Raw genomic sequence first — 27,987 nt, 5'->3', positions numbered from 1 at the left:
TTGTTGCCCTCCTTTGGACACTCTCTAATAGTTTCATTATCTTTCTTATGTTGTGGTGGCCAAACCTATCCAAGCAAATGTAAACATATTCACACGACAAATTCAACTGGGAAAAAAATAGTCAAAGAATAAGGCGTTTCAGTTCAAACTAAATCTTTATTCATGTGGAAAATACTACTTTTCTTTTTGCAAATGATGCTAATAAATAAAAATACTCAGAAAGGACTTTGCTCAGAGCTAAGTGACTAGTAACAGCCACACAAAGCTTTTAATTCCCGTTAAAACCACGCCAACAATCATGCAGATTGGCTACGAGAAAGCAATATAAACTATATTTTATTTTGTGCAATCTTATCATACCATCTTAATGCTACCTTCTTCTAAAACATTTCACACAGATTGAAATGCAATTTCAAAACAAATATTAAGGACATATTCTACACTTATTCCACATATGGAGCTGTGTATAGCTTAAGCTCATAACATTTAATGTAGTTAAGCATCTAACAAAGGTAAAAGATGAAAGGACCCCATTCTGAAAATTCAGACACATTTATAAACATGAGAGAAGGAAAGCTCACACCAGTGAGTTCTCAACAGACAAATACATTATTAAAGCATAACAATAAATTATATTAAATTTAATAATGTTGATCCTTAAAATGGTTATTTCTGAGGAAATATCACTTAAAAAGCACACCAAAACTTTCATCACTAGGAATGAAACTGGAATTTTACATATCTCAATTTCCCACTTTTCTTTTATAATAGGCTTCATATTTGTGAGCATATTCTTTATCATACATCTAAAAACAAATTGAAAAAGGTTGCAGTTAAGCTGTGCATCAAACACATCATCAAGGTGAGAAACAGGCACTTGACAGTATAATGTGCAAGGCAAAACCCTTACTAGTCACAGTATAAATAGTTTCTTCAGGAGTGAAATTAAAAGTTCTCAGTCCATCTTTGAGAATATTAAGGGCTGCTAACAAATCTTTTTCTGTTCTTTCAGATCAGCACCAACAACCAAATTAAATACTAGCTCATGCCTTAGAGGGTATTCCATAAACTATAAAATGCAGCATACTATACCCAAGAATACTAATTCTTTCCTATAATTAACCTCAGCATACATATTTGCCCAAGGCAAAAATAGAGTTTGCTCATAGACTAAACAATGCAATATAAATGCTAACCTTTTCTCCCCTATGAATACTTTTTAATATCTAATGCAAATTTTACAAGTATATTTGCCAGTTTTAAGATTCTGTTTTGTAGCACAAAACATCACCGTTCTTTTTGGTAAACCTCAGAACAATGTCTTTTAGCATCCTATCAGTATTAGGAAAAAAAACCCCCAAACTACTAAAACCATTTTGCTACAGTTTCCCTCCAGGCACATCTCAGCAGGAATCTCCAAAAAATAGCTATGCAGGAACTGCAAGCCAGAAAACTACACATGAATTGGAGGAGGAGAAAGAGAGCTAAGGGAGGAGTAATGTGGCAGTAACAGAAACAAGCTTAGAAAAAAATTGCATGCATCCCTTTTCATCAGCACAAGCTTCTTGCAAAAATATGTTTACAAGACATCTGTTATATAAAGGTCTATACTTTCTTGTAAAAATGCTGATTTTCTCTGACATGCTAGCTTCATCTTCCGACTGCACTGGCCATTTTGCTAGACAGTCAAGTTTCAATTCTGTTACACCAGTTTAACAATCAGGAGAGAAAATTTCTACTCTTAATTTCTTATGAAAATTTTGGTTTGATTTTTATTCATGAATGTTAAAATAATCTTTGTGTGGGTCATATAAACAAAACAGAAATTGACTTTGGATCTGACATCAGCTGCACCACTAGTGAGAGACAATATGCTAAAAAGAGGCACTTTTATTAGTCATATATACATTTCAAATCTCAAGTTTAACATTTCACTTTCTTTTACCAAAAACTCAAAGTATCAGTAGCTAATAAGATGGAACTTGTCAACAAAAATGTTGTGTGCATGCACATACTTGCAATGGCTCAGTTACTCAGCTACCCTGAAAATGCTGGAGTATAATTTGATCATTGCTTATGCAGTGGGATGGAAGGAAAAACACAGCCAAAACCAAAAAGGTTGTTTGTAAAACAAGGATCAGCTATTGTAAAAAAATGCAAACATATGCCCTTCCATAAGAAGCAACTTATTCCTACATCCAGATTCAATATTCCTCCAGAATACTGACATCATCTTACAGTTTGCTCAATCCTGTTTTCCAAATTTTCAGTAATTTTTTTTTTTGGCATAACATGCATCTTGCAAACTGAGAAACTTAGCTTTGTCAGAAGAAGTTCAATATTAAAAAAAAAGGAACCAACCAAAAAAATAAAACCCAAAACAAAAAACAACAACCAAAAAAGCAGGGAAAAAATCGAAAACACAAAAACCACCCCAACTCTGGAAGACCCTGACTGTTGGTGACAATCCTGTAATGGAAGGAATTACATCAGAACAGTATTTTCCCATGTCACACAGAGTACAGCACAATGTGACACTAAGCATCTTGTATGCACAAGCTGAATCATAAGCTGAGGCTGAAGATTTGGAAAACAGTACTAAGTACAAGCCCTCTCCCTGCAAGCCACAGATTGGTATTCTTCGTTTAAAAGGGACAGCATCAAAACTAAAATTTTGAATGGCCCTCAAATACCAGAAGCAGGACCTCAAGCTAGTGGCAGTTCCTTCATAAGGCAGTCAAATTTACAACCAGTGTATACATTCACTAAGGAATTACATTTTTTTGGTAAAACCAACAATCTGACATACTGCAAAGTCTGAATGTGAAATATAGGCACAAAATAGATTCTCTACTTTTTTTCAGTGTGGAAAACATAGCTATTAACAATGTAATAAGAAAATTTACTATCAGGTGAGCAAAAAATTTGTAACAATCTGAATAAAACAAATTACTGTATAAAGGTGCAATATTGAGCAGATTTGATTTTGGTTTAAACATGTGAATAAATCATGGAACTGTTCTCTTCTTATGTATAAAGTATTTCACCAGTATTACCAGTATCATTCTAGTTCTTCCCAGTTGTCAGTAAGGTTACCTTTGCTTTGACGTCTAATACTAACCAGCTTTCCAGCTGATTTGATACTCCACCTGGAGCTGTTTCCTGAGCTGGCCAGGTTTGTGTATTTTGTGGAGCCTTTGGTTTCATCTTCCCAGCCTGACCAGGCTGAATAGTCACTTAAAGGAGTTGCTGCATCACTGGTAGAGTCAGCAGTGGTAATCTGTGGTGGTTCCCATCCCTCAATCTCATCTGGTTTCCTGGATGGAACATTCTGCTTTATCACCAAACTGTCCCAAAAACCTGGCTTCTTTTCAGACTTCATCTCTTCCTTTAGTTTTAGGTTTGTTCTGGAAAATAACAATGACGTCGTGATTAATTAAAAAAATACATTTAAGAATGTACGTAGTAGTTATTAATAAACATTCAATTAAATTATGTTTTACAGTAAGGAGTGCTAATCATTGTCAGCCTGTGGCAGCACATCCATAGCTGTCAGCTTCAGGAAAAACACCCTCACATACACATAAACCTAAACACAGCTGAATCCTGCAGTGATAAATCAGAAGAGGACTGAGTATGGTCATTTTCTATTACAGGAGAATTGACACACCACCATCTCCCCCCATTCCTGTGGGGTGAACTCCACAGAGCTGCCTTTGGAAATGTATGAAAGATTTTAGGATGCATTTGAACAATTTAGGACTTAAACAAAAAGCCAACAAAAAACAAAACCAAATTTTAAAGAACCTAGGACTACAATAGTAGAAAGAATTTGAAAATGTTCTAACACCAGCTTTAACACTCACCATGTTACTCAGTTTCATATACCTGCTATCACCTTACCAGGTAAACCTTATACCTCAAAATAGTTGATGTACACAGTATTAGGCCTTCAAAGATACCAAGCTTTTTTATTAATACTTTCATAAAAATCCACACAATAATGTGATAACAGCTGTTTTGTATTTCTGGTAAGATCTCTCAAAATGCCCCTCCCAAACCCAAAAAATAACTGGAACTTCTCTCTCAGACATTTGAAAGGCTAGTCATATTATTACTTTTCTTATCCCCTTAAGAATCTTCAACCTGAGTAATTCTGCGGTGTGAAATATTTGAATTACAGAATGTCAAATATTTATGCATAACTTTATATGCAGGATTATATAATCAAATAATGGGCCACAAGGAAAGATTGAACACCGGGGATGAAAGACAACCTTAACGGTTCAATGAGCTAAAAAGCAAATTTAAAACATTATCTGTAGTAGTATATCAATTCCTTAGCCACAGCTAAACTCACCATTGAATCTCTTTTAAACATTTCTATTAAAAAAGCTTTGTTCCATTAATGAAAGCTTAGTTCTATCATATTTAGTTGCAACTATATCATATTGAGAAGCAACTCAACCAATACCTTTAAAAATCACTTTTTCCTTTACTGGATTTTGAATTTATGATTCCTCAGAAATTTAATTTTGCTAAAACCAGCCACAGAGTCCAAACACTCCTGTATTTTGTAAACAGCACACTTGAAAGTTGCATGTGTCTTTAAAAGTGGAGTAAAAATCATGGTGTATAATTAAAGAATAATATCCTGAACTTAAAAAACAGGCAGTAATACCAAAATAGCTTTCTACATTGGTGGTAACTCTGTTATCATACTTCTGCTGTCTTCACTGTATTACTTGGGTCTTACATTCAGCATCAATTGCAAAGCATTATTACAGTAGCCTAGCATCTTAATAACACCTATAAGATGGCTCATGGATTAGTGGCTGGCAACTTTTGGGAAGTTTTATGGAAGAGGCTCAAATGGAAATAAAATTTATGGATTTATATTCTAAATTGTTTATTTATACACATACACTCCCTATATGTGGATATGTGGTGTTGCATCCTGAAACACATTTATTTCAAAGTTAACTGGAGACAAAGCCTTCTACACCAAATCAGCCATTTTGATACAAGCTTATCAAAGCTAATATTTGGCAGGAACAGATCTACTGCTATGTGGTATATTTGGTTTGTAACCAAGGCTGTGAGGCAGCATGTGCACGGGAAGCCTACACACACTTGTGACAGGAAGATGGTCTGTCCTGGAAATGTGTTCTGTCCAGGGAGCTGCCCTCACCACACCAGCACACAACTGTGCCAAAACACAGCTCAGTGCCAACAGGTAAGACTTCCAGATCCTAGTACAGCTACTCCACTTAACCTTTCTAGGTGGAGTAAGACATCAAAAGAGAGAGTAAGGCATGTAAAAAAGGGAATTCGTAAACTCAACCATAATTAATCCCTAAGAGGATAGTGAAAGTGTGAGAATGACCCTTTTACTCACAAGCCTTTACTAGTTTTCTACAGTAAGAAAATTATTACGCAGCTAAATTCCTTTTTCTTCCCTGACAAGCCTAAAAATGTTTAAAATATCATCTGTCCTTTCCTAATACAGCGTGCCTTATTCATTGTAAGCTCAATGTATATATAGCTTTGCCCACAAAACTTCCTGTGTCAATTTGACTTCCAGCAGTTGGGCACTGCTGTTCCTCAGCATCCAGCTCCATTAATTTGCACAGCTATTTTCTGTGTTTTAATAGTATTTCAATACCAGATAGACTATTTCAATAGCAGATAGACTGTAAATGGCTTTACTCACCCTTTGGATTTTGGAGACTTGCATCCTGCTAGCAATTGCTGTTCGTCGTCTTTATTGAACATAGAGGTCACCTCCTTCCAGCCCCGGAAACTTGCACCTTGAACCTACAGAGAGCAGCAAATGCCCATCAGTGTGGGTGAGAGACTGGCAGGCACAGAGAGGGCTGCCTCTGCTGCCACTGGGGCTGGCAGGCAGCAGTGGCTGCGGCCCCTGCACGTGGGCTCACTGGAGCTGCCATGCCTGGGAACAGAGCTGGTCTGGTGACTGCAGCAAGAGCTCTCCCTTGCTGAGCAAACAATACCAATCCTCTGTGGTTTTGGGATGCCATCAAGTACAGCTGGGCTCCATTTTAATGTATCACAGTAAGAGGAGAATCTAGGCAGCTTTAAAGACAGTCTAAAGGGCTCCAGTAGACAAGAAATGAAACAAACTGTCATGTCTAGAAAGAGTTGACAGACAGCACAGCCACATACATTATGAAACTCTTTAGATTTAACCTGCTTTACACACATTGTCCCTCTCTGTGATCACCAAACTACAACTCCCTGCCCTGCAAGCAAGAAGGGTAAGAGCATTGGCTCACCAGTGCCATGTGCACTACAGTGTGTTCTCTAAATTTACTGTGACCATTGAGCATACAGCATAAATTGCTTTTAAAACTTTATTAAAAGTTTGATTCTCCCTCCATCAAGGTGAATAACTAGGTATGGATTATTTTTACTTTGATAGCACGCTCACAAAAACACACACTGAGTGCCAAGCACAGAATATGAAAGTTGCTGCTCTTCTTCACAGGATCCAGTAAGAACAGCAGAGACAGTCTGTCAGTGTTACTTGACTATATTAAAAAATATGATACCTTATGAAGTATAATAATCAAAACAAAACCACAGTTGTCAAGACAAGCAGGAGGTTTTAGCAAGTAGTAATAGAACAAGGGGAAATGGCCTTAAGATGAGGGAGGGTAGGTTTAGATTAAACATTAGGAAGAAATTGTTCACTGTGAGGGTGGTGAGGCACTGGAACAGGTTGCCCAGAGAAGCTGTGGATGCCTCATCCCTGTAATTGTCAAGGCCAGGTTGGATGGGACTTTGAGCAATCATGTCTAGTGGAAAGTGTCCCTGCCCATGGCCAGAGGTTTGGAACTAGATGATCTTTAAGGTCTCACCCAACCCAAACCATTCCATGACTCCATCATCTGTTATCTTACTAAAATTCTATTACTTCAGGCCTTTTGGGGAAGGAACCTTTGCCACCAAAGGCAAAAACACAGCTACAAGCTGCACTTAAAAACTCTTTTCCCCTTTAAGCTGGATGATGCAATTCATAGATAAGCTGCCTGCTTTCAAAAATGATGCTGCATCAAGTGATTTCCATCTAATAAATTTGCTGATTATGAAAAAATAGAACCTTGTTACTAGTTTTCAGATAGCAATTTAGGACACAGAAGAGGCTTCATTTAAATTATATGTACTTTTAAAGAACAACACTGATTAAATGCTTTGAGACAAGCATTTATATACATTTATATCCAATGTAACAAAAAGGAAATACCTGTACATACACCTTCTTTAATCTAGAACATCGTACATACTTTGCCAATGCAATCCCAACCTTTGCTGCACTGTCTGGATACCCAAGCAATCCCCCTCCAAAAAAAACAAAAACAAAAACCCTCAAACAAAAATACCCCGGAAGCTTTCTACACTTTTTAACTTTAGAATTTTTTTAAATTTAATTTCATTTTTCTAATTCTGACTCACAGATATCTTTAAGAACAATAACGAGAAAATTTCTATGCATAGATCTTTGGATAAACTTTTACAAGCTCTGCACTCTTCCTATCTGTATGTAAATCATTGTCCATGTACACATTGTACCATTCCTTCCATATTTTCATGTCCATGGTAGTTGGTAGGTACATACAAGGCCAATACCCAGACTGGCACTGATTTATTCCTTCTCTCAACTAGTCCTTAGGAGAAATGCACACTAAACATTTAAGATACACCTCCACTACTTATTTGGGGTTTCCAAAGGAAACACTCTCAGGATAATCTGCATAAGAACACCGATGTCCAAGTAAACCACATTTTGCCAATATGTGATACAACTCACTGCACAAAGCCTACTATATATCAAACAGACTAGGCTGAAAGAAACCAGGAATTGCCAAGAGTGAAACCAGAACCTCTGCCTACCATGCCTGAGCCTCCTCTTCTGCACCTGCCTGCACCAGCACCGATCTGCTGCAGCACCTTTGCACTGCAGGGACCAGGAGCGAGCAGCTCACTCCTGACTGTCAGTGCAGCACACTCCTGAACTGAAACCTTAGTGGAGGCGGTGGTCAAATACAAATTTCACACTTCCAGAAGCTTTTTTGTAACTACTGAACTGTTTTTAAGGCAACAATCTTGTTTTTTGACTCCTGCTGTCATATAGCTGACACATAATAACAAAATTCCTCAGAACAGCCTGCTGCATTTCCATGTTTCTTTTCAGAGCTCTTTAAACACTTTTAACCAAGTGACGAGTGCAGCTGGAACAGTTGTAACTCTATCAGCTGGTGGGTACAGCTCCTCAGGAAGGAGATCTTGGAGTCACCCTTCCCTCTAACCATCAGTTTGACATGCAGCAGCCATATAGCAAAAAAGGGCAGGGAACCATCAGAATAAAAATTAGACCAATTCAGACGGGAGATCCATATATGAATACCCCCTGTTTAAAGGGGTGCAGCCTCTAATACCTCAAGACAATGATCTTGGTGTTAGGGGAAGAAGCCCTGCACGCCAGCCATGTTATGCTCTCCCTGAACACCATCTCCTTTTGCTGCAGTCACAGATTGCCAGAACGTAAATCAGTTGGGAATCACTTACAACCTCACAGAGCCCCTGGAGAAAGACCCATATCCCAGGACAATTTAGCTTCCCTGCAATGGATGTCAAAGGAAGGTCAGTGAGTAAAGACAACACTTCAGTAAGCTGACTCCTCACCACACTGGAGACTTGTTTTATGTAAAACTATTAAAGTTATGCAAAGTATGAAAACACAGGACTGAGATGGGCTTAAAGCATCAATCCATTGGCAGAAGCTCAGTACTTAATTTTTATGATGTAATTCTCTACACAAAAGTACTACTCCTAAAATTTCCTAGGAGGTTTACAAATGTAACTGACCTGATTATATTCTCAAATCTTTAAACTACTTTTCCACGTGTCATTGGAAAACAAAATAACTCAACATTCAGAATTCACAGAAATTCCATCCTTTACAGCTGGAAAGGACCTCTGGAGACCATCTAGTCCTACCCCACTGCTCAAAGCAGGGTCACCCTCAGCAGACTGCTAAGGATCATGGACAGCCAGGTGTTGAGTATCTCCACAGCTGGAGAATCCACAACCTCCCCAGAAACCTGTTCCTTGGCTTGAACATCCTCAGGGTGAAAACATTTTTTCTTATTTTTATATTTTTTCTATTTCAGTTTGTGCCCATTGCCTCTTGCCCATTCACTGAGCACCCTGAGAACAGCCAGGCTCCATCCTCTTCACACTCTCTGCTGCTGGTGTACAAGCAGAAAAACCTTTCTTGTTGCTCACCAGATTAAATCCCCTCTAGTGGGTTTAATCCTTCCTGACCCCATCCCTGCATACTCAAAGAGGGTATCTGTATTCCCCTCAGGTCACTTGACCTTGCTTCCACCCCTAGAATGCCTCCTTTAATGTTTGAGGTTTTTCAGGGATATCACATTCATGCCTCCTGCCACCTTTGCTTCTTTCTCTGCCTGATGGGTTGGGTTTGAACTTCGAGTAGGTGATCTTTGAAAATCAAAGCTGACTGATAGAACCAGGCATACAATCTAAGTTTAAAAAAATCAGTGAAATGGTCATGGGGCAGCCAAAAAAATAGGGGACCTTTATTAAGGAAGAGAGCATTATTGCTGGCTACAACTGAACTTGAACATCAGATGTTAGAATTAGAGGACCATGTCGGATGCTGCAGTCTACTATTTGTCAAAAATATCAATGAGAAACAAAGCAGGAACTTCTCAAGAAGCCATTTCAGTATTCTCTGAAGTAGAAATACAGGTTGGTCTCATAGCAGTTTGACTATGTCAGCAATTAATAAATTAATAAATTTTCTCCTGTATCTTCCACTTTAGGCTGGGAAAACCTGTGCAACAATGTCCTGTTCAATCACCTAAAAGAATCAGTAAAAAGTGAAATTAAACATACATATTAGTCCATCAACTGGCAAACTATTGAAAAGCCATCATGGTTTGCTCCAACTGGTATCTCAAGAGCTCAAGACCAGAGCACAGATTCTTTTCCTTTAACTCCTTCTAGCTTATGAAGCACTTTTTTTTCCACCATGAGAGAGCTGCCATCTAATTAGTGTATCTTCTGAAAGTGGGAGTACAAGCAGTCCCTCCTAGAACATCATGCAAAGGATGTGGTCTGTGTCCCTGGTCAAGCTGTCTGCTGTTTCTCCTGCTCCCTCCTCTTCCCTCTGCTTTGCCAGTGCCTCAGGATCAGTGCCCATCTGTCAGAAAGATCCCCAGAGAGAGGGGATCACAGAGGCAGACCTGCTTTATCAGATCTGATTTATCTGATAAAGGGTCAGCCCAGGCCATTGCCTGCTCCCTGATATTGCCTTCCTTATGCTATGGTTTTGTACCTGTGTGATGCTGTGGAAAACTGCTTCAACTACTTAAACCAGCAGAAATTTAACTCCCTCATTTATTGCATTCTTTTAGTTTAGTGCTAAGAATCAATTAATTAAAGATAAAGCACATGGAATTTAGGGGCAACAGCACCTTTTTTGTACCAGCAACTATTGTAACATCTGAAGCACTCTCTGAAAATTGCAGTCATCTATCAGCTTTCTTCCATAATCACAGCTTTGTACATACATTATAGTTCTCCCCAAACCCCTAAGCTCCACTCTAATCTCAGCCTTCATAGTAAGACTTCAGCTGTTACCTGTATTAATTCAAGTGAATTAACTTTATACAAATTGCATACATTGACTGCACTTTTTCTTTAGGTAAAACAGGGAACAAATGTCTACTGATAGTTAACTTTATAAAATGCCCCACAATGAGTCAGGACCCCTTAAATTGATAGGTCTCCTACAAAATTGATAGCTAATATTACCAAAAATTACTTTAAGGACACCATTTTTCACCACATCAACAAACTCTGATGTTTACATGACAATCTTCCCATGATAGATAAACAGGCAAAGACAATAGGTAATAATAGGTAAACAGGAAAATGAATAATCAAAGAGTCTACTGAGAAACAGTAAAGCATCACTAGGAAGATTTTCAGTTAATTTTACTGTCAAAGGTGAACAGTTGATAATTAGAGCTCTGCTAGAGGGCAAAAAGGTTCATGAAATATTAGGGTAAAAGGCAACAAACGAGGAATACTAACAGCTGGGTATAAACTAAAGTAGTTCAGTATAAAAAGCAAATTTCAAAAGTTTATTGCATCCAAAAAAAGTATGCAGATACAGTTGGATATATGCTAAACAGGAAGATTATGTAAATTTAACTGAAAACAGGTAAACTTGTGCATCAGATCAATGTGGTTAATACAGGCAAACATCTTATAATGGGAGAGATAAAAAAGCATAGAACTCAATCAAGTCAAAGAATAATAATGAGCTGTGGATCACAGAGTTAGAGGTACAAGACAAGCAGTTCACAAAGCAAGAGATTCAACTATGATTGAATTTACCCTGACTGCATTAGGAGTGGGTACTGGTACTTTCAGAATATTCCTGTTAGACTCTTCTACTTCCAGACTGCCAGGCCAGCAGGGCTCTGGAGCACAGAAATCACTCTCTGCGGGCTAGAGCAAGCCACATGACAGAGTCTTAGCAAGCAAAATTAGCAACTACAGGGCATTCTTGCTGTACACCTGCAGTGAGAACCAGCACTTTCAATACCATTGTGTAGTTAAGCAGCTAATCCCTTAAAAGGCACTGCTCAGCATGTATGAAATGAGATTTCCAGAAATTTGTATTTGGACCATGTTTCAGCAGACCTTCACAAGTATTTTCACAGAGGATTGACAACTGGTGAATCAAAATTCTCCAGTTAAGTAAGAGGCACTTCACAAAACACTTGCAGAATTTTTTTATAAATATAAACAAAATTAATGGATTTTCCTCTTGACCTTGACTGAGAAGAAATAATTGTTTGTTCCACAGTTTCCCTCACTCCTCCCCTAAAAAAATGAAGCTAAAATAAAAAGCTAGAGATATAATTTTCTATATAAGTATCCTACAGATCAATAAAGTTACAACTAAGTGTTTAACAATTATAAAAACACCAATCAGCTTTAACTAAAGAAGCATTCTTCCCACATGACAGAAAACCTCTTCAAAACAAGCAAGAAGACAGATCACCAAAATTTAAAACCTCCCCTCCATATTTGTTTTACAGATATATTAAAGCACTGGTGGTGATGGGGATTTTCTCAAGTCAGCCAGCTTCTGACGTGCAGACCAAAGGTTCTTGCTGTGTACCAGCACCCTTGAATCCTTCTCAGCAGGGCTGTTCTCAGTCCATTCCCCACCCATCCTGTACTTGTGTTTGGGACTGCCACGGCCCAGCTGCAGGATCAGTCACCTTGCCTTGTTGAACTTTATGAAGTTCACACAGGCCCACATCTGTCCAGCCAAGGTCCCTCTGGATGGCATCCCTTCTCTCCAGCTTGCTGACAGCATCACACGATTTGGTGCCATCCAGCAGCTTGCAGAGGGTGCACTCAATGCCACTGTCCCTGTCCCCAGCAATGATGGTGCCAGGTCTTGTCCCAACCCCGATTCCTCAGGAATGTCATTTGTCACTGGCCTCCACTCGGACATCAATCCACTGGCCGTAATTCTTTGCATGTGACCATACAGCCAATTTCTTATCTACTGGATGATCCATCTGTCAAATCCACGTCTCTCCAGTTTAAAGATAATGAGATTGTGCAAATTCTTTGCACAAGTCCACACAGATGACATCAGTCACTCCTCCCTCGTTCATCAGTGCTGTAACACTGTTGTAGAAGGTCATCAAATTTAAAGGCATGATTTGCCCTTAATGAAGCCATGTTGGCTGTCACCAATTCCCTCCTTATTTTTCATTAGCCTTAGTAGAGTTTCCAAGAGGATTGGCTTCATGACCATGCCTGGCACAGAGATGAAACTGAATAGTCTGCAGTTCCCTGGTCTTCTCTTCCTTTTTTGGAAATGGAGGTCATGTTTTCCATTTTCCAGTCAGTGGGAACTCCATCAGATTGCCATACCTTCTCAAGTATGCTGGATAGTGGCTCAGCCACTTCTCCACCAGCTCCCTCAGGACCTACAAATGTATCTCATCAGGTTCCATGGCTTTGCGTGAATTAAGGTTCTTGATCTATTTCGTTTCTCAAAACATTGTCTCTTTTCAAAATCTGGCCTAAAAACAACTGCAGATGAAGTTTCTACTGTACTTTTAATTCAGAAGCTGAGCACGGCAGTGAGACCCCCAAAGATTGAGTTTGTCAGAGGCCAAATCATAGAATCATTTAGGTTGGAAAAGACTTCTGAGATCATCAAGTCCAACCTGTGAGTGAACATCAGGTGGTCAACCAGACCGTGGCACTGAGGGCCACATCCAGTGATTCCTCAAACACCTCCAGGAGTGGTGACTCCATGACCTCTCTCTCCCATTTCAATGCAAACCATGCATCCAGTGAAGAAATTCCTCTTGATGTGCAACCTGACCCTCCCCTGATGCAGCTTGAGGCCATTTCCTGCTGTCCTGTTGCTGGCTAACTGGGGGAAGATGCTGGCTCCCACCTGCCCACAACTCCCACTCAAGTAGTTGTAAAGGTCTCCCCTGAGGCTCCTTTTGTCCAAGCTAAACACTCCCAGCTCCCTCAGTTACTCCTCAGAGGACTTACTCTCTAATTCACATGTCCAGGCAGAGTGTGAACACAGGTTCCAGATTTCTGCATTTTGCAGAGCACCACTGGAGCCCTCATGGTTCCTCACTTTGAGATGTCACAAGGTTTTTAACCACCTGTACCTGCCTTTCAAGAGAGCTGTGATGCGAGAACTAGAAAAGTTCAGCACTGCAATCAGCCTGTCCTCAGTGCTCAGCGGGCAGCTTCCTGCAAGAGCAGGATCTAAGAACATTTTCCAAGCTCCACCTGCAGCCTTTAGGACTAGCTCCCAATTTTAGACCTCCAAACCTAGGTCAAAGACTTTGCTCTGCAAATGGGCATCAACACTGTCTTAAAACTCAGGCTTTAAGAGACCAGGAAGGCTGTTTCCCCAAGGAGCACACACTATTCATCCACTACCACCTTCTTCAAGAATTCTGCTGCTCATCACCACATTGTTGCAATGTGGAGACTACTTTATTCATGGCATGTGTATACTGGAAAGGTCACACATGCAATTCATCAGCCTTTTATTAACATATTAAAATTTAGAACTTCTGGAATATCACTGTACTGACACTGGTCTAAGACAACAGAACAACCAAATAAAATAGAAAATTGCTTTTACAAAGAGGAGATGGGAAGGATAAGGTGCTTTCTTGAGAATACATTTTTAAGACAAGAGAGTTTTCCTTTAAAAGACAAAAATACTGCAGTGGTTTATCGAGTGACATTTCTGGTTTTTTAAGTCAGAACACACACCCAGTAAGTCTTCCTGAATGACTAAGAAAGGGGCAAAAAAGTTTCAATAGAAAATAGATTCTTTTTAAGATTCTCTCCCTAAACATTTATCATTTGGTATAAAATATATGGTAATTTATGTTTTCATAAAAAAGAATATACTTCTTCAAAAGATTAGAAAAAGGTGTAGTACAATCTGACTTCTATTTTCAAGGAAAATCATGCTGCATCTGAAGCAGAACAAAAAGAAGCAACAGACACAGATGTTCAGTTTATACATATTAATGTAAAGTATCCTCTTACACTAATGAATGTATTTTAAAATACTTTTCTTTATACCTATGGAATTTCAAAACAAGCTCTAGCTTATCATAATAACTTCCACGTCTTTCATCTTCTGCTAATGTATTTTAAGAACATTAAAGAAGATTCTTGGACACATATCAAGGTAAAAAAAATTAACTTGCATGCCTACTTTTCTTTCCTGAAAGAGATAAAAAGTAAAATCCTTAACCTCTTGTGATGAGAGTGCCAGTGGACATATAATGGAATAAACAACCCCAAACTCTTCTACTCTTCATGTTTTTATTGCCAGTTGCAGCTAGAATTTAGAGCTTCTTTAGACTTCAGTAATTCCTGTGGCTTCTTGTTTTCATCTTGTGTTTTAATAGCCATCATTGGGAGGAAAAAACAAACCAGGATGCCTTCCCCTCCCCACTAATGAAAGCAAATAAGGGAGCTTTCCAACTAATCCTGCACCACTAGTATTACTTCAGTGACAACACCATGACCAAGGATCATACATAATTATAAAATCATCAATGAACTTTATAAATTCCTTAATCAGCTATCCATGAAATTCTGGCAACTTTCTAACATACATGGACTGAAATATATATATATATGATATTAAATGTTACATTTTCAAAGAACAGGTATTTACCTTTGTTGCAAGATGTGACACTGAAGATGAAACTTCATCTTGAAGAAACTGGTCTTTATTCTCAAAAGAAGGATAAAGATAAAAAAGGCCCATAGTCAGTTTTGGTTTGACAATTAGAACTGACACATTTTAGACTATCCACAAATGCTTTTATTCTATTTGGCACATCATAAAAGAAAATTGACAAAAGATGATTACAACACAAAACTAAGTGAACACCACTACTAAAATATAAATCTACACTCAGAATTATGAACAATCAAACCTTACAGAACCAAAACCCCATACGACAAAGGGAGAAACACCCTTGCATCATAAAAAATTTAGTCCAATTAGTTTGATTTTTATCTTAATGGTAGTATCTTACTCTTTCAGATCTGCACTGAGTTTCTAAATACTGTACTAGATGATGCTTTATGCATTTTCTGTGGGCTGGGGGGAGAAAAATGTCCCAGGATTTTTTTCCTTCTTCATATTAAAAAGCCCTATATTTCCTTAACTCAAAAGAACACTTTCCTTCACATTTCTTTCCCCTCCATGCAGAACTGTAGATTTCAGAAGAAAACTAGAGTGCTAAATGCCTGTGAAGGCTATTTAGTAGGGAAGCATTTCTGTCCATTTCTGAATTAAACTGCTATGTTAATATTGTAATATTGTCAGGCCCTCCTGTCACTATCAGTGCTCTCTTCAAGACATGGCAAGTAAAGTCAGTGCTGGGAGTACTTTAGAGGTCAAAGATAAAGAAAGTGGGACATAGAATTCAGGAAATCTGCAATTTTCAATTTCTTCACTCTGTACTTCAATGAGAAAATTATTACGGTTTTTTTTTTTTTTCCTCTACATATGACTACAAATACAAACAGTCCCAAGTACAAAGCCAGAACAGCTACATATGACCAAAAATATTTAACCCCAGTTTCAGGAAAAAAACAGAATTAAAACAGAAAAGTGCAAAGTGTCTTTGAAGCAGCAGTTACCCAAAATCTCCAGTATTCACTGTGGTCCATATATTGATTATGTCAGCCACTTACTGTTTTAAAAATCAAATTTATCAACTCCTTCCTTTTCTCCTAAAGTAAATGCAAAGGAGTTGATATGCACTCCACATGCACACATCCCAAGACACCTAAGACACTCATTATCCTGGCTCCTATGCATTGTCAAAGGCCTCCTTCACTTTGCTAACAGCATCAAAAATAGGTGAGAAAATCAGCACAAAAGTGTTATGTTATTTCTAGTCATGTGGGGACCCAGATGTATCAGCTTCATTTTGACAGACCAGCTTCAAATCCCATGCTTTTTTTAAATATATATATATATATATATTTACTTATTTACATCTCTTCATATATATTTATTTACATACCAATGTTTCCACCTACATTTCAGGTAATGTTTTATATTATACAAGGGACAAGAATAGAGCATTTCTAGAATAGAGTAGGAAGACCATTCCTCAATACCTCAATAGTATTTGTATGTTGGAATAGAGTGAGCTGTAGATAGCCAGATTTACTTGCTGGGGTAGAGCACAAAGTCAGGAACTCATATTATCATTCAAAATGAGACTATTGCTTCCTGTGGATTGCAACAAGTTATTTAACTTCCGAATTCAGTTCGCTGCCTGACACAGGATTGCAGATAGGATACCAAAACTGTTAAGATTTGTGTAGCTCTCTCAAATTCAATCACTTCAACTGCTTCAACTGCTTTTTTATACCTCTACTTTTAAAAGAAACATTGACCATGTTTTAAATGGAAACAGCTCACACATACTATTCAGAAGTCTCCCTCTTTCCCCTTAACACTCTCAGCTCTCCAGCTTTTGGATGAGGTTGCAAACTTAACACAATGGAGTCTCTGCTAGGACAGAGAATACATCACCTGTTCTATCCAAATTTTTCCCAAGAACAAAAAGAAATCAACAAGAACTAGGAAAGCTCCAAGGGGAAATATGGTAAGAGGAGAAATTCTCAGACATCCAGAGCAGGCAGAACTATTAGTTTCAACAACCAACAATACTACCTCCAGAACAAACAAGACACTGTTAGTACCTTTGAAAGAAATAACACCTCTCACTTTAATTCTTCCGGCTCTTCAAGTATCTTAGGAAGGAAAATAAAATTATGAAAGCGCATAGAGATATCATGTTCCAGAAGAGAGAAAAGACAGAGTGTGAAGGCATAGAGTCTCTAGCAAGGCTGAGCACAAGGAAGCAAGAGTGCAAGGCATTTTCACAGTGAAAGCTTTTAGGGGGAAAACCAGGAGATGCAAAGAGCACCCTATAGGGCTAGGGAGTCAGCATAATAGAATGTGAACACCACTGTCAACAAAAGACATGATTAACAGCAAATAGTACCAAAAAGGGGTACTTCTTTGCATCTTTGAAAAAGGGATAACTAAGACTGTGTTTCTGTATTAACACAATGTTACTACTCATGGTAGTGGTACTCATACAAAGTGCTACCACCTAAGGAATGAGACACACGGTTGCAGCAACAATACTCATGCAACCCTGATGCATGATGAGGCTGATGGCAAGTGGGCAACACAAAGTTTAAAGAGATGAAATACAAAGATTGAAATACATTAAACCCTCAAGAAAAACTGGCGAGACTCCAATCCCTAAAATACATTTTTTGGGGCAGAAGACCAATAAAGTATTCACAGTATCCTTCAAATGCACTGCTGAAGAAAAAGGAGACTTGTATAACGGCAGAGTGCTTGTGATGTCCATCATGTGGGCAGAGTGCTTCTGATGTCCATCCCATGCTTTGCTCAAAAACAGCCTGTAGGTTTGAATTCAGTCATCTCCAACAGACTAGATGTGAAAATGTTTTGTGAAAAATCCATCCTTAGGGAAAGCAGAGAAGCAGACTAATGCCACACAGCAAGAACAGAGTGGGAGAGGAGCAGGTATAGAGGTTCAGAGCCAGCCATGGCCCACATGGCAGGGAGGGACCTGTGCACCCTGCAGGAGGGACGGGCTTTGTATCAAAAAAAAAAAATACAGAGGAAAAGAGCAGAGGGAGGGAGGGGACCTGTGCCACCACTGAGAAGAACCCAGGAGGAAAGATGAGACATCACTACAACCCATCTTCCCTTGTTACCCACAGAATAATTTGTGTTTTTAAGTGATGCACATTACTACACCCTTCTCCTGATACAAATTCCCTGCTTTGTTGCCATTCTGAGATGAGGAAGCCTATGATTTGGTTGATCAATTTTCTTTAGAGGACAATCTACTGTACAGCTATGTGTCAAAAAAGCTCATCTTCACTCTTTATCATGCTGCACAACACATAGTGATGCGGAACACTTAGAAATTATTTCAGTATGTTTTAGTCTGGTTGGTTTACAGGTATGACAATTCATAGTTTTACTTCAATGTAAAAGAAAAACCTGGACTACATTACAGTATTTAGATATTTCTAGGTGAAAATGCCAACACTAGTGGGAAATGCTGATCAGCAGCTTGAATAGCCCTCCAGTTCTGGCAGGGGAAGGTTGGTATGCACAGAGTGTTTTCACAAGGAAACAAGTGCCCTTTTGTTGGACATACTGCAAACCATAAGGTACTCAAGGGACTAATTCAACTAGCACACAAACCTTTTTGTACAGAGATCAAAATTGTAATCTGCTTCCCTCAGCTTCCTTTGTGGTAAAGTAATTAATTAGTCTCTTCAGATCATTCACTTTCATAATTCAGGCCAAGATGAAGACTGCTGAACATCAAAGAGTTAAGGGAAATAATAGCATCATTTCGTCCTGCATGCCCTTCCTGTGCTCTAGTAAGTGAAATTATATATTATTGATTTTCTCTGCCCAGTTGGGGGAGTTTCCTATCATGCACACATACACACACATTAGCTGTCCAAACATAAGAGTAAACAAGCTATTGTTAAAAGAGTAGGTCCTTTTGGATCCAGTTCTCATCCTTCCACTGACTTATTGCATCCCCTCTGCCTATCATCGCATCTCATCAAGGACTGGGTGTAGTATAAAGTCTAGGTAGTCATGCCTGTAAATGCAAAAGGGATTATGTACCACAAAGGTACCATTTAAGTAGGAAAAAAAATCCCAAAACAAACAGCATCTGAAGAGATACACTCCAGGGAAGAATTTAACATAATTTCCAGTACTCCACAAACCCTGCGAAATAGTTTAGTGATAAGAGAGGAGAAGGGTTAAAAAAAAATTTAAAAATCATTCAGGAAATCACAAACCTGAAAGTCAACCTCTGAAGTTGGAAAGATTCCCAAAACACTGATTACAAACCAAACAGTAGAACAACTACATATACACAGCCTGACCAGAAACAACACAGATTGGGAAGAGATCACATAGCCAAATCACCATCTTAAAATACAGCCAACAAAAGAAAGTATTTCCTTGGGTTTGAGAAGGATTTCAATATAATGTGAAATGAAATAAACAAAACTAAAGCTGATTATTAATGCAAAAGCCACTCTGCTTATCTAAGTTTAGAACTGAACCAAAACCAATGCAAAACACACTCAAACATTGAGTAAGAAGAAAGTTTTCAGTAGAAGATCAGTGGCATTTGGCCTCATTTTGTTTGCTGCGCCTGTAATATACACCTGGAAAAATTCAATGCATAGATATATGCTTTCTGAGTTAGGAAATTGATGCAACAGTGATCAAATCTAAATGGGCAGTGATCAAATGTAAATGGGCATTGAAACAACTCTACTAGTTTCAATGTTCCTTTAATACAGCTGAAAAACAAAGCTGAACTGTACCTGAACACCCACACAAAAGTGAACATGCCTTTAAGGAAAAACAAGGCTTTCAATTTTAACAAATAAAGGCTGCATTACTCAGTCACACATCACTTTCTTCTTGGACATGAGGCTATGTGCTCAGCAGAACAACTCCAGTGCTGAACTGTGAACTGCCTCTGCTCCTTTCTGGCAGAGAAATCCTAGACTGAGATGAAGATAATGTGATCAGCCCCATCCGTATTTCATCTCCTGCTAGATCTCAATCTTCCATTTGTATGTCCCTAAAGCAATGAGTGAATCAAACCAGCCATCTGGGCAGATGGTGTAAATTGAAAATTTCCTTTTAATGTCACCAATGAAAAGTAATAACCTAGGCATTTCTAAAGTCTTGCTTAAGAGTGATTTGGTATTTTAAACTCATTTATTCTCTTCTATAAATAATACTTTTCTACAGCAGATTGCTCCCTACACTTAGAAAAACATCTTTATTATGATAATAAACTATCTAAATAGTGACAGTGACTCCTATGCTGCAAGTTTCTTCTGCCAGTCTTCAGCAAACCTGAAAATACTTCTGTTGATAAAAAAAAAAGAAAATGTAAAATATAAGTGTGTTAAAAAATATACTTTAATTTTGGCATGTAGTTTGTAGACAACACTAATATGTCTACAACTAATTTGGAAACATGCTTTTAAGATGTAATTCTTCAGATCATTTCCAAAAGAACTTATTTCACTCCACTAACTTTAAAACGTCTGGGTGACCACTTCAGGTACAGAAGAAAACCCATCCAACATATTTAAAAATTCTTCCATCTTCTAGGCTCCAGTCTCTCATAACTGCCTACTATTCACCAGATTGTTTCCATAGGGAAACCGGTTTTCATCTTTCAAATAATTTTAATTTATTCAGTATTCATAATAAAGATGATGCTCTTTTCTTTAGCATCCACAGCTGTTAAGAACTTGCTTAGCATTTTCAAACTCTGTTTCATTCAACCACTTCAGTTATTGTTTCACATTCCATTCCATTTTAAAACAGAATATCTAAATTATTTCCATATTTTTACTGTCAATTGATATAAATGGCCAAGTGTACCAGAGAAGATTAATTTCAGAATGTAAGTATTTACACAAGAATTTTATTGGCATTACAAAGAGAAACATTGGAACACCAGGTTCCTATGCTCTGTTTTTACATCAATAAACAAGGTTACTCTATTAAGTGTTCACATTACTGTGTATGTCTGTAGGAAGAGGTTATAATACATCTTACTCAGACTTTGCTTCTCTGAAATATTTTTGGAAGAATATTAAAGATTAATCACCTTAAAATTTTAAAAGTTCATATTTTAAAAGTTCATATGTCATTAAGGATTTAGTTTTACCTAATTTATAATATTTTAAATATCCTTCATGAAATGGAAACAGCTGTATTAAGATCAAAAAACCATCAGTGTCAAAGCTGAAGCAAATAAGGTCAGATGATAAATTTTAATTCAATTTCTGTAACAATTTAACTATTCCAGTGAAGTTTTCAATTTTGATGAAATTTCCAGCTGAAAATCTGTCAGTTATTTTTAACAACTTAGCCATAGCAGAAATTGATATTTGCTGTTCCCTTATCCAGAAAACAAACCAATAGATGTTAATTCAAAAGACAGTAGCTGACATACAATTCTTACTCAGTCATGGAATTTGCCATTAAACTACATGTCTCCAATAAAGGTCTTGGATGAGTAATGACCAATTTTCCTAGCACAGTTTCTGCAAAATGGGCTGAATGCATCATTTTCTGTTACAGTGTTCAGCAGCACACGCACAGCTTCCTTTTGATGTGTGCTTTTATCACATGTGCAGTGTGATATTTTCCTGGAGCTCCTCACAGAGAACCAGCAGCAAAATTTGCTGGAAATGTACCTTTGATGATGACAGAGCTGAAAAAAAGTCTACCTAGTAAAGTGTTCAGCAACTTCTAGTAACTCTACTTATGTTATGGATGTCCTCACACAGTCTGGCAAACAGTTTCTATAAAAGCAAGGAAAACATTATAAACCTACTTTAACAGTAAAGGATTAATATGATTCATTCGTTTTCAAGACCATTTACATTTTACTTTGTATATTTATGGTAGGAAGCCCAGCAGTAGCAGGAGAGTATGGCTCCAGAAACCTCCCAAAACCCCAAGAAGACACAGCAAATAACTTAGGGAAAGCAGATGTCAGCAAAGCTGTGGAGGAGGAGATGCTGGTGGGCGTGTGGGTAATTCTGTGTGGGGCTGGAGGGGAGAGGGCAGACACGGCTGCTGCTGCTGGCAAAGCCAGGCAATCAGAGCCAGTAAAGCACAACAGGCTCAGGAGAGATACAAGTGATAAAAGTGACAAATGGGGGAGAGCAAGGGGATGCACCAAGAAAGACCTTGAAAGTAAGGACAGAGATTTAAATGCAAATTTCCTGAAACAAAGGGAGGCCAGCTGAAGAAATGGAATCTGAAGGATGAGGAAGACAAACTTTATGCCATAAGCAACAACACAATATCAGCAATGGAATTTACAGGAACTAAGGGATGGGAAACCACAACATAGGTATTAGAAGCTGCAGAGGAAGTAATCACCATCAGTATGGGAAGTGAGGGCCTGCACAAGAATTTCAACTGTCTAGACAGCAAGAAAAAATAATAATTGAAAAAAAAAGAGAGAGAGAGAGAGAGAAAGCAGACTTGACCTGGAATTCATGGAGGAAACAACAGTAAAGTCTAGGACACAAATTCTCTTTCACACAATAGATAAAAGCCACCGACAACTTGCAGGTTAGAAGCTTGGCTGAAAGAAAAAAAATATATAGTGATGGTGTCTGTAACAGGAGACCAATCAGACAATATGTGCTTTGTGGACTTCTAAGAGTCAGAATAAGCCAACAGAAAAACAGATTTGATCCCAGTCAACTGTGTAAAAAATGACAGTATAAATTAAAAAGTGAAGCACCTCAAAAATGAAAAAAAAAAAACTTAGAAAGCCAAAAGCCCCAAAAGACACTGCCAGCTCTGCAGAGCTCCAGAAAGACTGTGAGAAAGAAACAGGACCCGCTCCAGAAGCTGCTGAAAGATTGTATGTGACAGGAAGGAGGAAAAGCAAGAAAGGCAGGCCAAGGAAGGCTCGGGAAAGTCTTCGCTGACAGTACCACAATCTATTGTTCAAGGATGATGACAGAATACAGGTGATGGATTTTAGCCAGGAAAATGCCACTGAAATGTCACAAGAACCACTCCAATGAAGAGGAAAAAAACCAGGCTAGCAGAGAGGAGAAGGTATGATGGGATTTTTAGAGTACTGAAGGCAAAGCCTGAGACACACAGAAATGGCTAGAAAGTGAAGGAAAGGCGTTAGCTGGATTAACATTTTCTACTTTATTTTTTTTTAATTAAAAAATACCCTTATTCGACATATTAGTAAAACATAAGAAAAGCTGCTCAGCTCCCACCCATTTCTGCAGGGCTTGTCTGAGTTCAACTCATTCCAAGATGAAAGCCAGTATTAAAATTGTACCAGGCACTTAAATATCTTCATTAAAACAGATAACTAAAATTCTGTATAGCCAACCTTCAAACATCCTGAGCAAGTCTAAACAAAATTCAGCATAAAACATGTTTTTGCACATATTCTCTTTGAACATAACAAAAAATACAACTGGGGAGAACAGATCAAGGCTAGGGTTCTGAAATATTTTTACATGAAAGACAGAGCTTCATTAGATAATATAGGTCAGCCTGACACCCATCCCCTCCCCTGATATATAGATGTATTTTAACGTGGATCCATTTTACGTCAGAGTTACACATGATATTGACACAGCATTGACATCTCTGAGAACTGATGGTAGGATTGCATCAAGAGGAACTTAGCACAACTGCCACAACAATGCCTTCCAGAAACCAAAACCCAGCAGTTCTCCCTTTCCAAAAAAACAACTACAGTTTGAAACATAATGACTATATTCCAAACTGAATGCAAGTTTGGCATGCACCACTGTACATTTCTAGCATATTTTTAGAGAGAGACACACAAAACACATTAATTTCATCTCATGTGTGTGTACTATTTATGCATGTCAAGTTACCTTCCATGTATAATTATAACTTCAGTGAACAAAGCACCTTCATTGCGTAAATTAGAAATACTTATGCTTCAAAGCATAAATGAAAATTAACTTCTAAGATACAGTCTAAAACTGTCTGGTCTAAAAAAACCTCACAATAATCCACACATTTATTTACACAAGTACTGTTTCAAAATTTACTTGTCCTTATCTCAGGAAACACCTTACTATTTTAAATAAGTGTTAACAATTCAAAGTACTTGAATGTATGTAGAAACTTTTGCTAAAAAATGGCCAGAGGCTGACAGTTCCCTCCCTTGCAATTTTCATGTTCTAAAATTTGTTTTTGTTCTCCCCTGGAACAAAATCAAACCATTCTGTATAACGCAAAACCAGAACTGTCAAAACTTTTTTTTAGATCAAACTAGGCCTTTCTATTTAAAAACTATGAACGTCCACAATTTCAAATGTCTGCTTAAGCCCAAATCAGGCTTCCATATCTAAATAGGATGATTAAAATTTCTCTGGAGTAACAAAGGGGTTTTTTGTGTTGGGCTTTTTTTTAACTTATAGTAGACTAATTCTTTGTTGCTGTCTGCTACTGCAATGTCCTAATTATTAGGTTGCACAGTGAGAACTCCTTCACTCTTTCTCAGCTTTGAAGGAACAATATACAGCACCAACATTTCATTATACTGGAATACTTCCAATGTGGTTTGGTTTAATGACATAGATGTGACTACCAATTTCTTGCCTTTGAAGTAAAAAAATTCAGTCTTATTTATAGCCTGAATGGTAAAAGTTTAAGGATTTTCTTCCCAATTGCTTATTAAAATGAAAATAAAGACAAAATATGGTTGTTGGGAAAACAACATATCATGAATCAAAGTCAAAACACAATGAGTCTGGTTCATCTCCTCTTTTACCAAATGATGTATCAGAAAAGGAAATTAAATCTAACAGTCAGCTTCTGCCTCAGATCTAAAGCTGGGCTTCCTAATTTACTAAAAAGCACTCACACTAATTATCTAGATTTTGGCTCCAACAATAAAAAATCAGGGACGTCCTGGATTCTTCTCATCTCGATGAGGTAATCCTTCATTCACAGCAGGCTGTACCATAACAACACTTACACACACACTGAGGCATCCCCTGCACAGCTGAGGTGCACAAGAATGCCCCCATAACTCCTCCAAGCTCTCATGGTGCTGCTGCCCTCCAAAGCCAGAGGGCTGGCTGACACAGCTCAGGCTGCAGCAGCAGAGAGTGCAGATCATTACCAAATCCCTCTACACATTACTGGATTTCACTCCCTTACAATCATATTATTGGGAGAAAAAACCAGGATCTGACGAAACATGAAGAATTTCAAATACTAAAAGCAAGGAACATGAACCAGGTCAGCTACAACAAGCTGAACAAGAGCATTTGGTTCCCTTGACACCTGTCCCAGCCATGGTTTAGAGACATTGTACCTATGGCTGACCTAAAAGCTGCCCTGATCAGGAGAATTACCATATCAATCAAGTGGTCAGAGCTTTCTGTACAGTCTGCTCTTCCTTAAAGTGTACATAAACTCTAAAATGACTACTGCTAAATATTTTGGGCAGGGCGTTTCATTCCTTTCAAAATATTTTGATTTTAATGGGCAAAATAACTAATAGCTTATAATCTTGACTCCAGCCTCTGTGCCAAGCTACGCTACAGTTGTGCTAACCTTACTAAATCCTTTACCTTCAAGAATATTTCATTTAGTGACTTAGAATAATTTTTTTTTTCCTGCCACCCCACAACACTAAAATCAGCATCCCAGTTCCACTGGGAGTTGAAAAGGAATTTTCTTAAAATTCATGAAAATGCAAGCCTTTTGCACAAGAAACCATTGTCATCACCATTAGAACTTGAGACTTCAACTAATGGAACAGAGGCTCAGGACAGTAAGAGACAATTGGACTGGACAAAATGAAATAAACAAACTCCAGCCTCTGCTGCTAAAGTAGAGGGCTGGGAGAATTGTCTGGACAGAAGTTTGAAGTATCCTCTCCTGACTGGGAGGCTACAATCAGGAGCCTCAGAGGGGGCTTGGACCATTAGTGGTAGAGAAGAGGAGCAGTGAAGAGTCAGTGGGATCTACTGGAGGCTTTTGGTGACCTTTGGTGTTCGAGGAGGGTTTCAGGAGGTGAGCAGGTCTACGAGGGCTATGATGGTACAAGCCAGTAGCTTAGCAGAAACTGTGGGAGCTTACAAGCACCTGAGGATAGTAACTGCAGGAGGCAGAGGTTAGATGTTGTATGAGGGGCTGGGGGAGATACTTCTGGTCACCTCAAACCCCACAATCCCCCTTACTCCACTGAAGGGGGTCTCCAAAATGAACGTCCATTCTTCTGCAGGAGGAGATCCTAGCTATCTGTACGACTCCCCACAGCTGTTGCCAAAGAAGCAGCAAGGCTATGGCTCTACTGCTCAGTGTGCAGGGGCAAGGGCAAGGCAAGGCTGAACTGGTGGCTGTGGCTGCTGAAGATGGAGAGAATAACTGCTGTGACTGGGAGAGGCTGCTCTTCAGCACTTGCCACACGTGTTGACAACTCACAGCGCCTGTCAACCAGAAACTCAAGGTGAGGATAACTTATCCAGACACACTCCAGCTCTTTCAGAAAGATAGGCAAGATAAATATGGGGTAGAAAGCTGGGAAGGCTTTTGTACCTTCTTTTGAAAAGAAATCTCACTGTTTTGCAACCCTGGGCAACTGCTCACTTCAGAGCCACTCATTCAATATCTAAAGTAACTCTGTGGCAACAGAAGATCAGCACTAAGCTGTACTGGGCAGCACAACAGGCTTCCGAGCCGGATGGATACCTAATTGCTACCAAGTTTTTGAAAGCAAGTCAACAAATCTTTTTTTTAGTTGTTTTCCCCGATACTCAACTGATACCCTTCCCTTCAGGTTATTTATTGAGAAAGTCACTGTTGGTATTTAATTTAACACTTAACAACAAAAGCCTTCAAACAAGATTGCAGTGACTTAAAGACAGCGAACTACCTTTAGTGAAAACAAAGAAAAAAGCAATCCTGCCAAAACATCAGGGTTCTACACAAACGTGCAAATAAGTTATGTTCTTAAACATCCTTGTTTCATGTATTGTGCTTAACAGATGGGTTGCGGTGCCTCTGCCTAGGGCTGGGAGAGAAAGTACCCTGCGCTAGGAAGCCACTGGAATGAAGGGCAGCAAGTCCCAGAACCGCCGGAGGCCGGCTGCTGGAAGGAAACAGGGTTGGATAGGCCGGTCAGCACCCCAAGAGCCGGGTGACAGTCGCACGATCCGCTCAAACACTCCCAGCTCCGACCAGGGCCAGCCTACCGGCACACCAGGGTGGCAAAAGTGATTACTCATGCCACCGGAGAGCGGGGCAGCGGGAGCGGGGCCGAGCCTCACGACCCCTCCGAACCGGGACCGGGCTCCGCGCTCCTACCTGGGGGGCCGCGAAGGCGGCGGCGGGCGGCGGCCCGCGGGGCCGCGTCTCCTCCTCCTCGGGCGAGTCGTCCAGCAGAACTTTGCTGCTCTTGTTGAGCTTCCACATGGCGGGCGCGGGGCGGCCCCGCTGCGAGCCGGCTGCGAGCGGGCCGAGGCGGGAGCGGGCGCTGCTCCGCAGCCCCGGCCGGGGCGGCTGCGCTCGGCAGGGCTGTCACCCCGCCGGGGGCTCCCGGCCGGCAGCGAGGAAGGGAGGGAGGGAGGAGCTGCCTGGCGGCGCCGGGAGCCCGCCCCCCGCCGCCGCCTCGCCCACCGGCCTGCGGATGGAGCCGGGCTGCGGACGGGCGGCCCGCG

At 39.3% G+C, this 27,987-nt stretch overlaps 1 protein-coding gene across 2 annotated transcripts; it reads right to left on the bottom strand.

Annotated features, from left to right (window-relative positions):
* Positions 1-136: 136 nt before the first annotated feature.
* TDRP (testis development related protein) lies at positions 137-27,771 on the bottom strand. 2 transcript variants are annotated; one of them, XM_063150759.1, is made up of 4 exons: positions 27,635-27,771; positions 15,323-15,382; positions 5,714-5,817; positions 137-3,407 (listed from the first exon to the last, which is right to left on the bottom strand). In XM_063150759.1, the coding sequence occupies exons 1-4, from the start codon at positions 27,740-27,742 to the stop codon at positions 3,062-3,064; spliced, it is 618 nt and encodes a 205-aa protein (XP_063006829.1). In that variant the 5' UTR covers positions 27,743-27,771; the 3' UTR covers positions 137-3,061. The 2 variants fall into 2 exon arrangements, with proteins under 2 accessions (XP_063006829.1, XP_063006830.1); XM_063150760.1 differs by lacking the exon at positions 15,323-15,382.
* Positions 27,772-27,987: the final 216 nt, after the last annotated feature.

This window comes from Melospiza melodia, chromosome 3 (assembly GCF_035770615.1).
Source record: "Melospiza melodia melodia isolate bMelMel2 chromosome 3, bMelMel2.pri, whole genome shotgun sequence".
Lineage (NCBI taxonomy): Eukaryota > Metazoa > Chordata > Aves > Passeriformes > Passerellidae > Melospiza > Melospiza melodia.
This window is presented reverse-complemented; position numbering and strand designations above follow the sequence as displayed.

What these genes read in the sequence shown, in the direction of transcription:
- TDRP (XM_063150759.1), bottom strand. Translation starts at nt 27,742, where the DNA reads ATGTGGAAGCTCAACAAGAGCAGCAAAGTTCTGCTGGACGACTCGCCC. An exon ending in CCGCCTTCGCGGCCCCCCAG is followed by an intron (nt 15,383 to 27,634) that starts GTAGGAGCGCGG and finishes CCTTCTTTTGAG; the next exon opens with AATAAAGACCAGTTTCTTCA. An exon ending in TGTCACATCTTGCAACAAAG is followed by an intron (nt 5,818 to 15,322) that starts GTAAATACCTGT and finishes TGCTCTCTGTAG; the next exon opens with GTTCAAGGTGCAAGTTTCCG.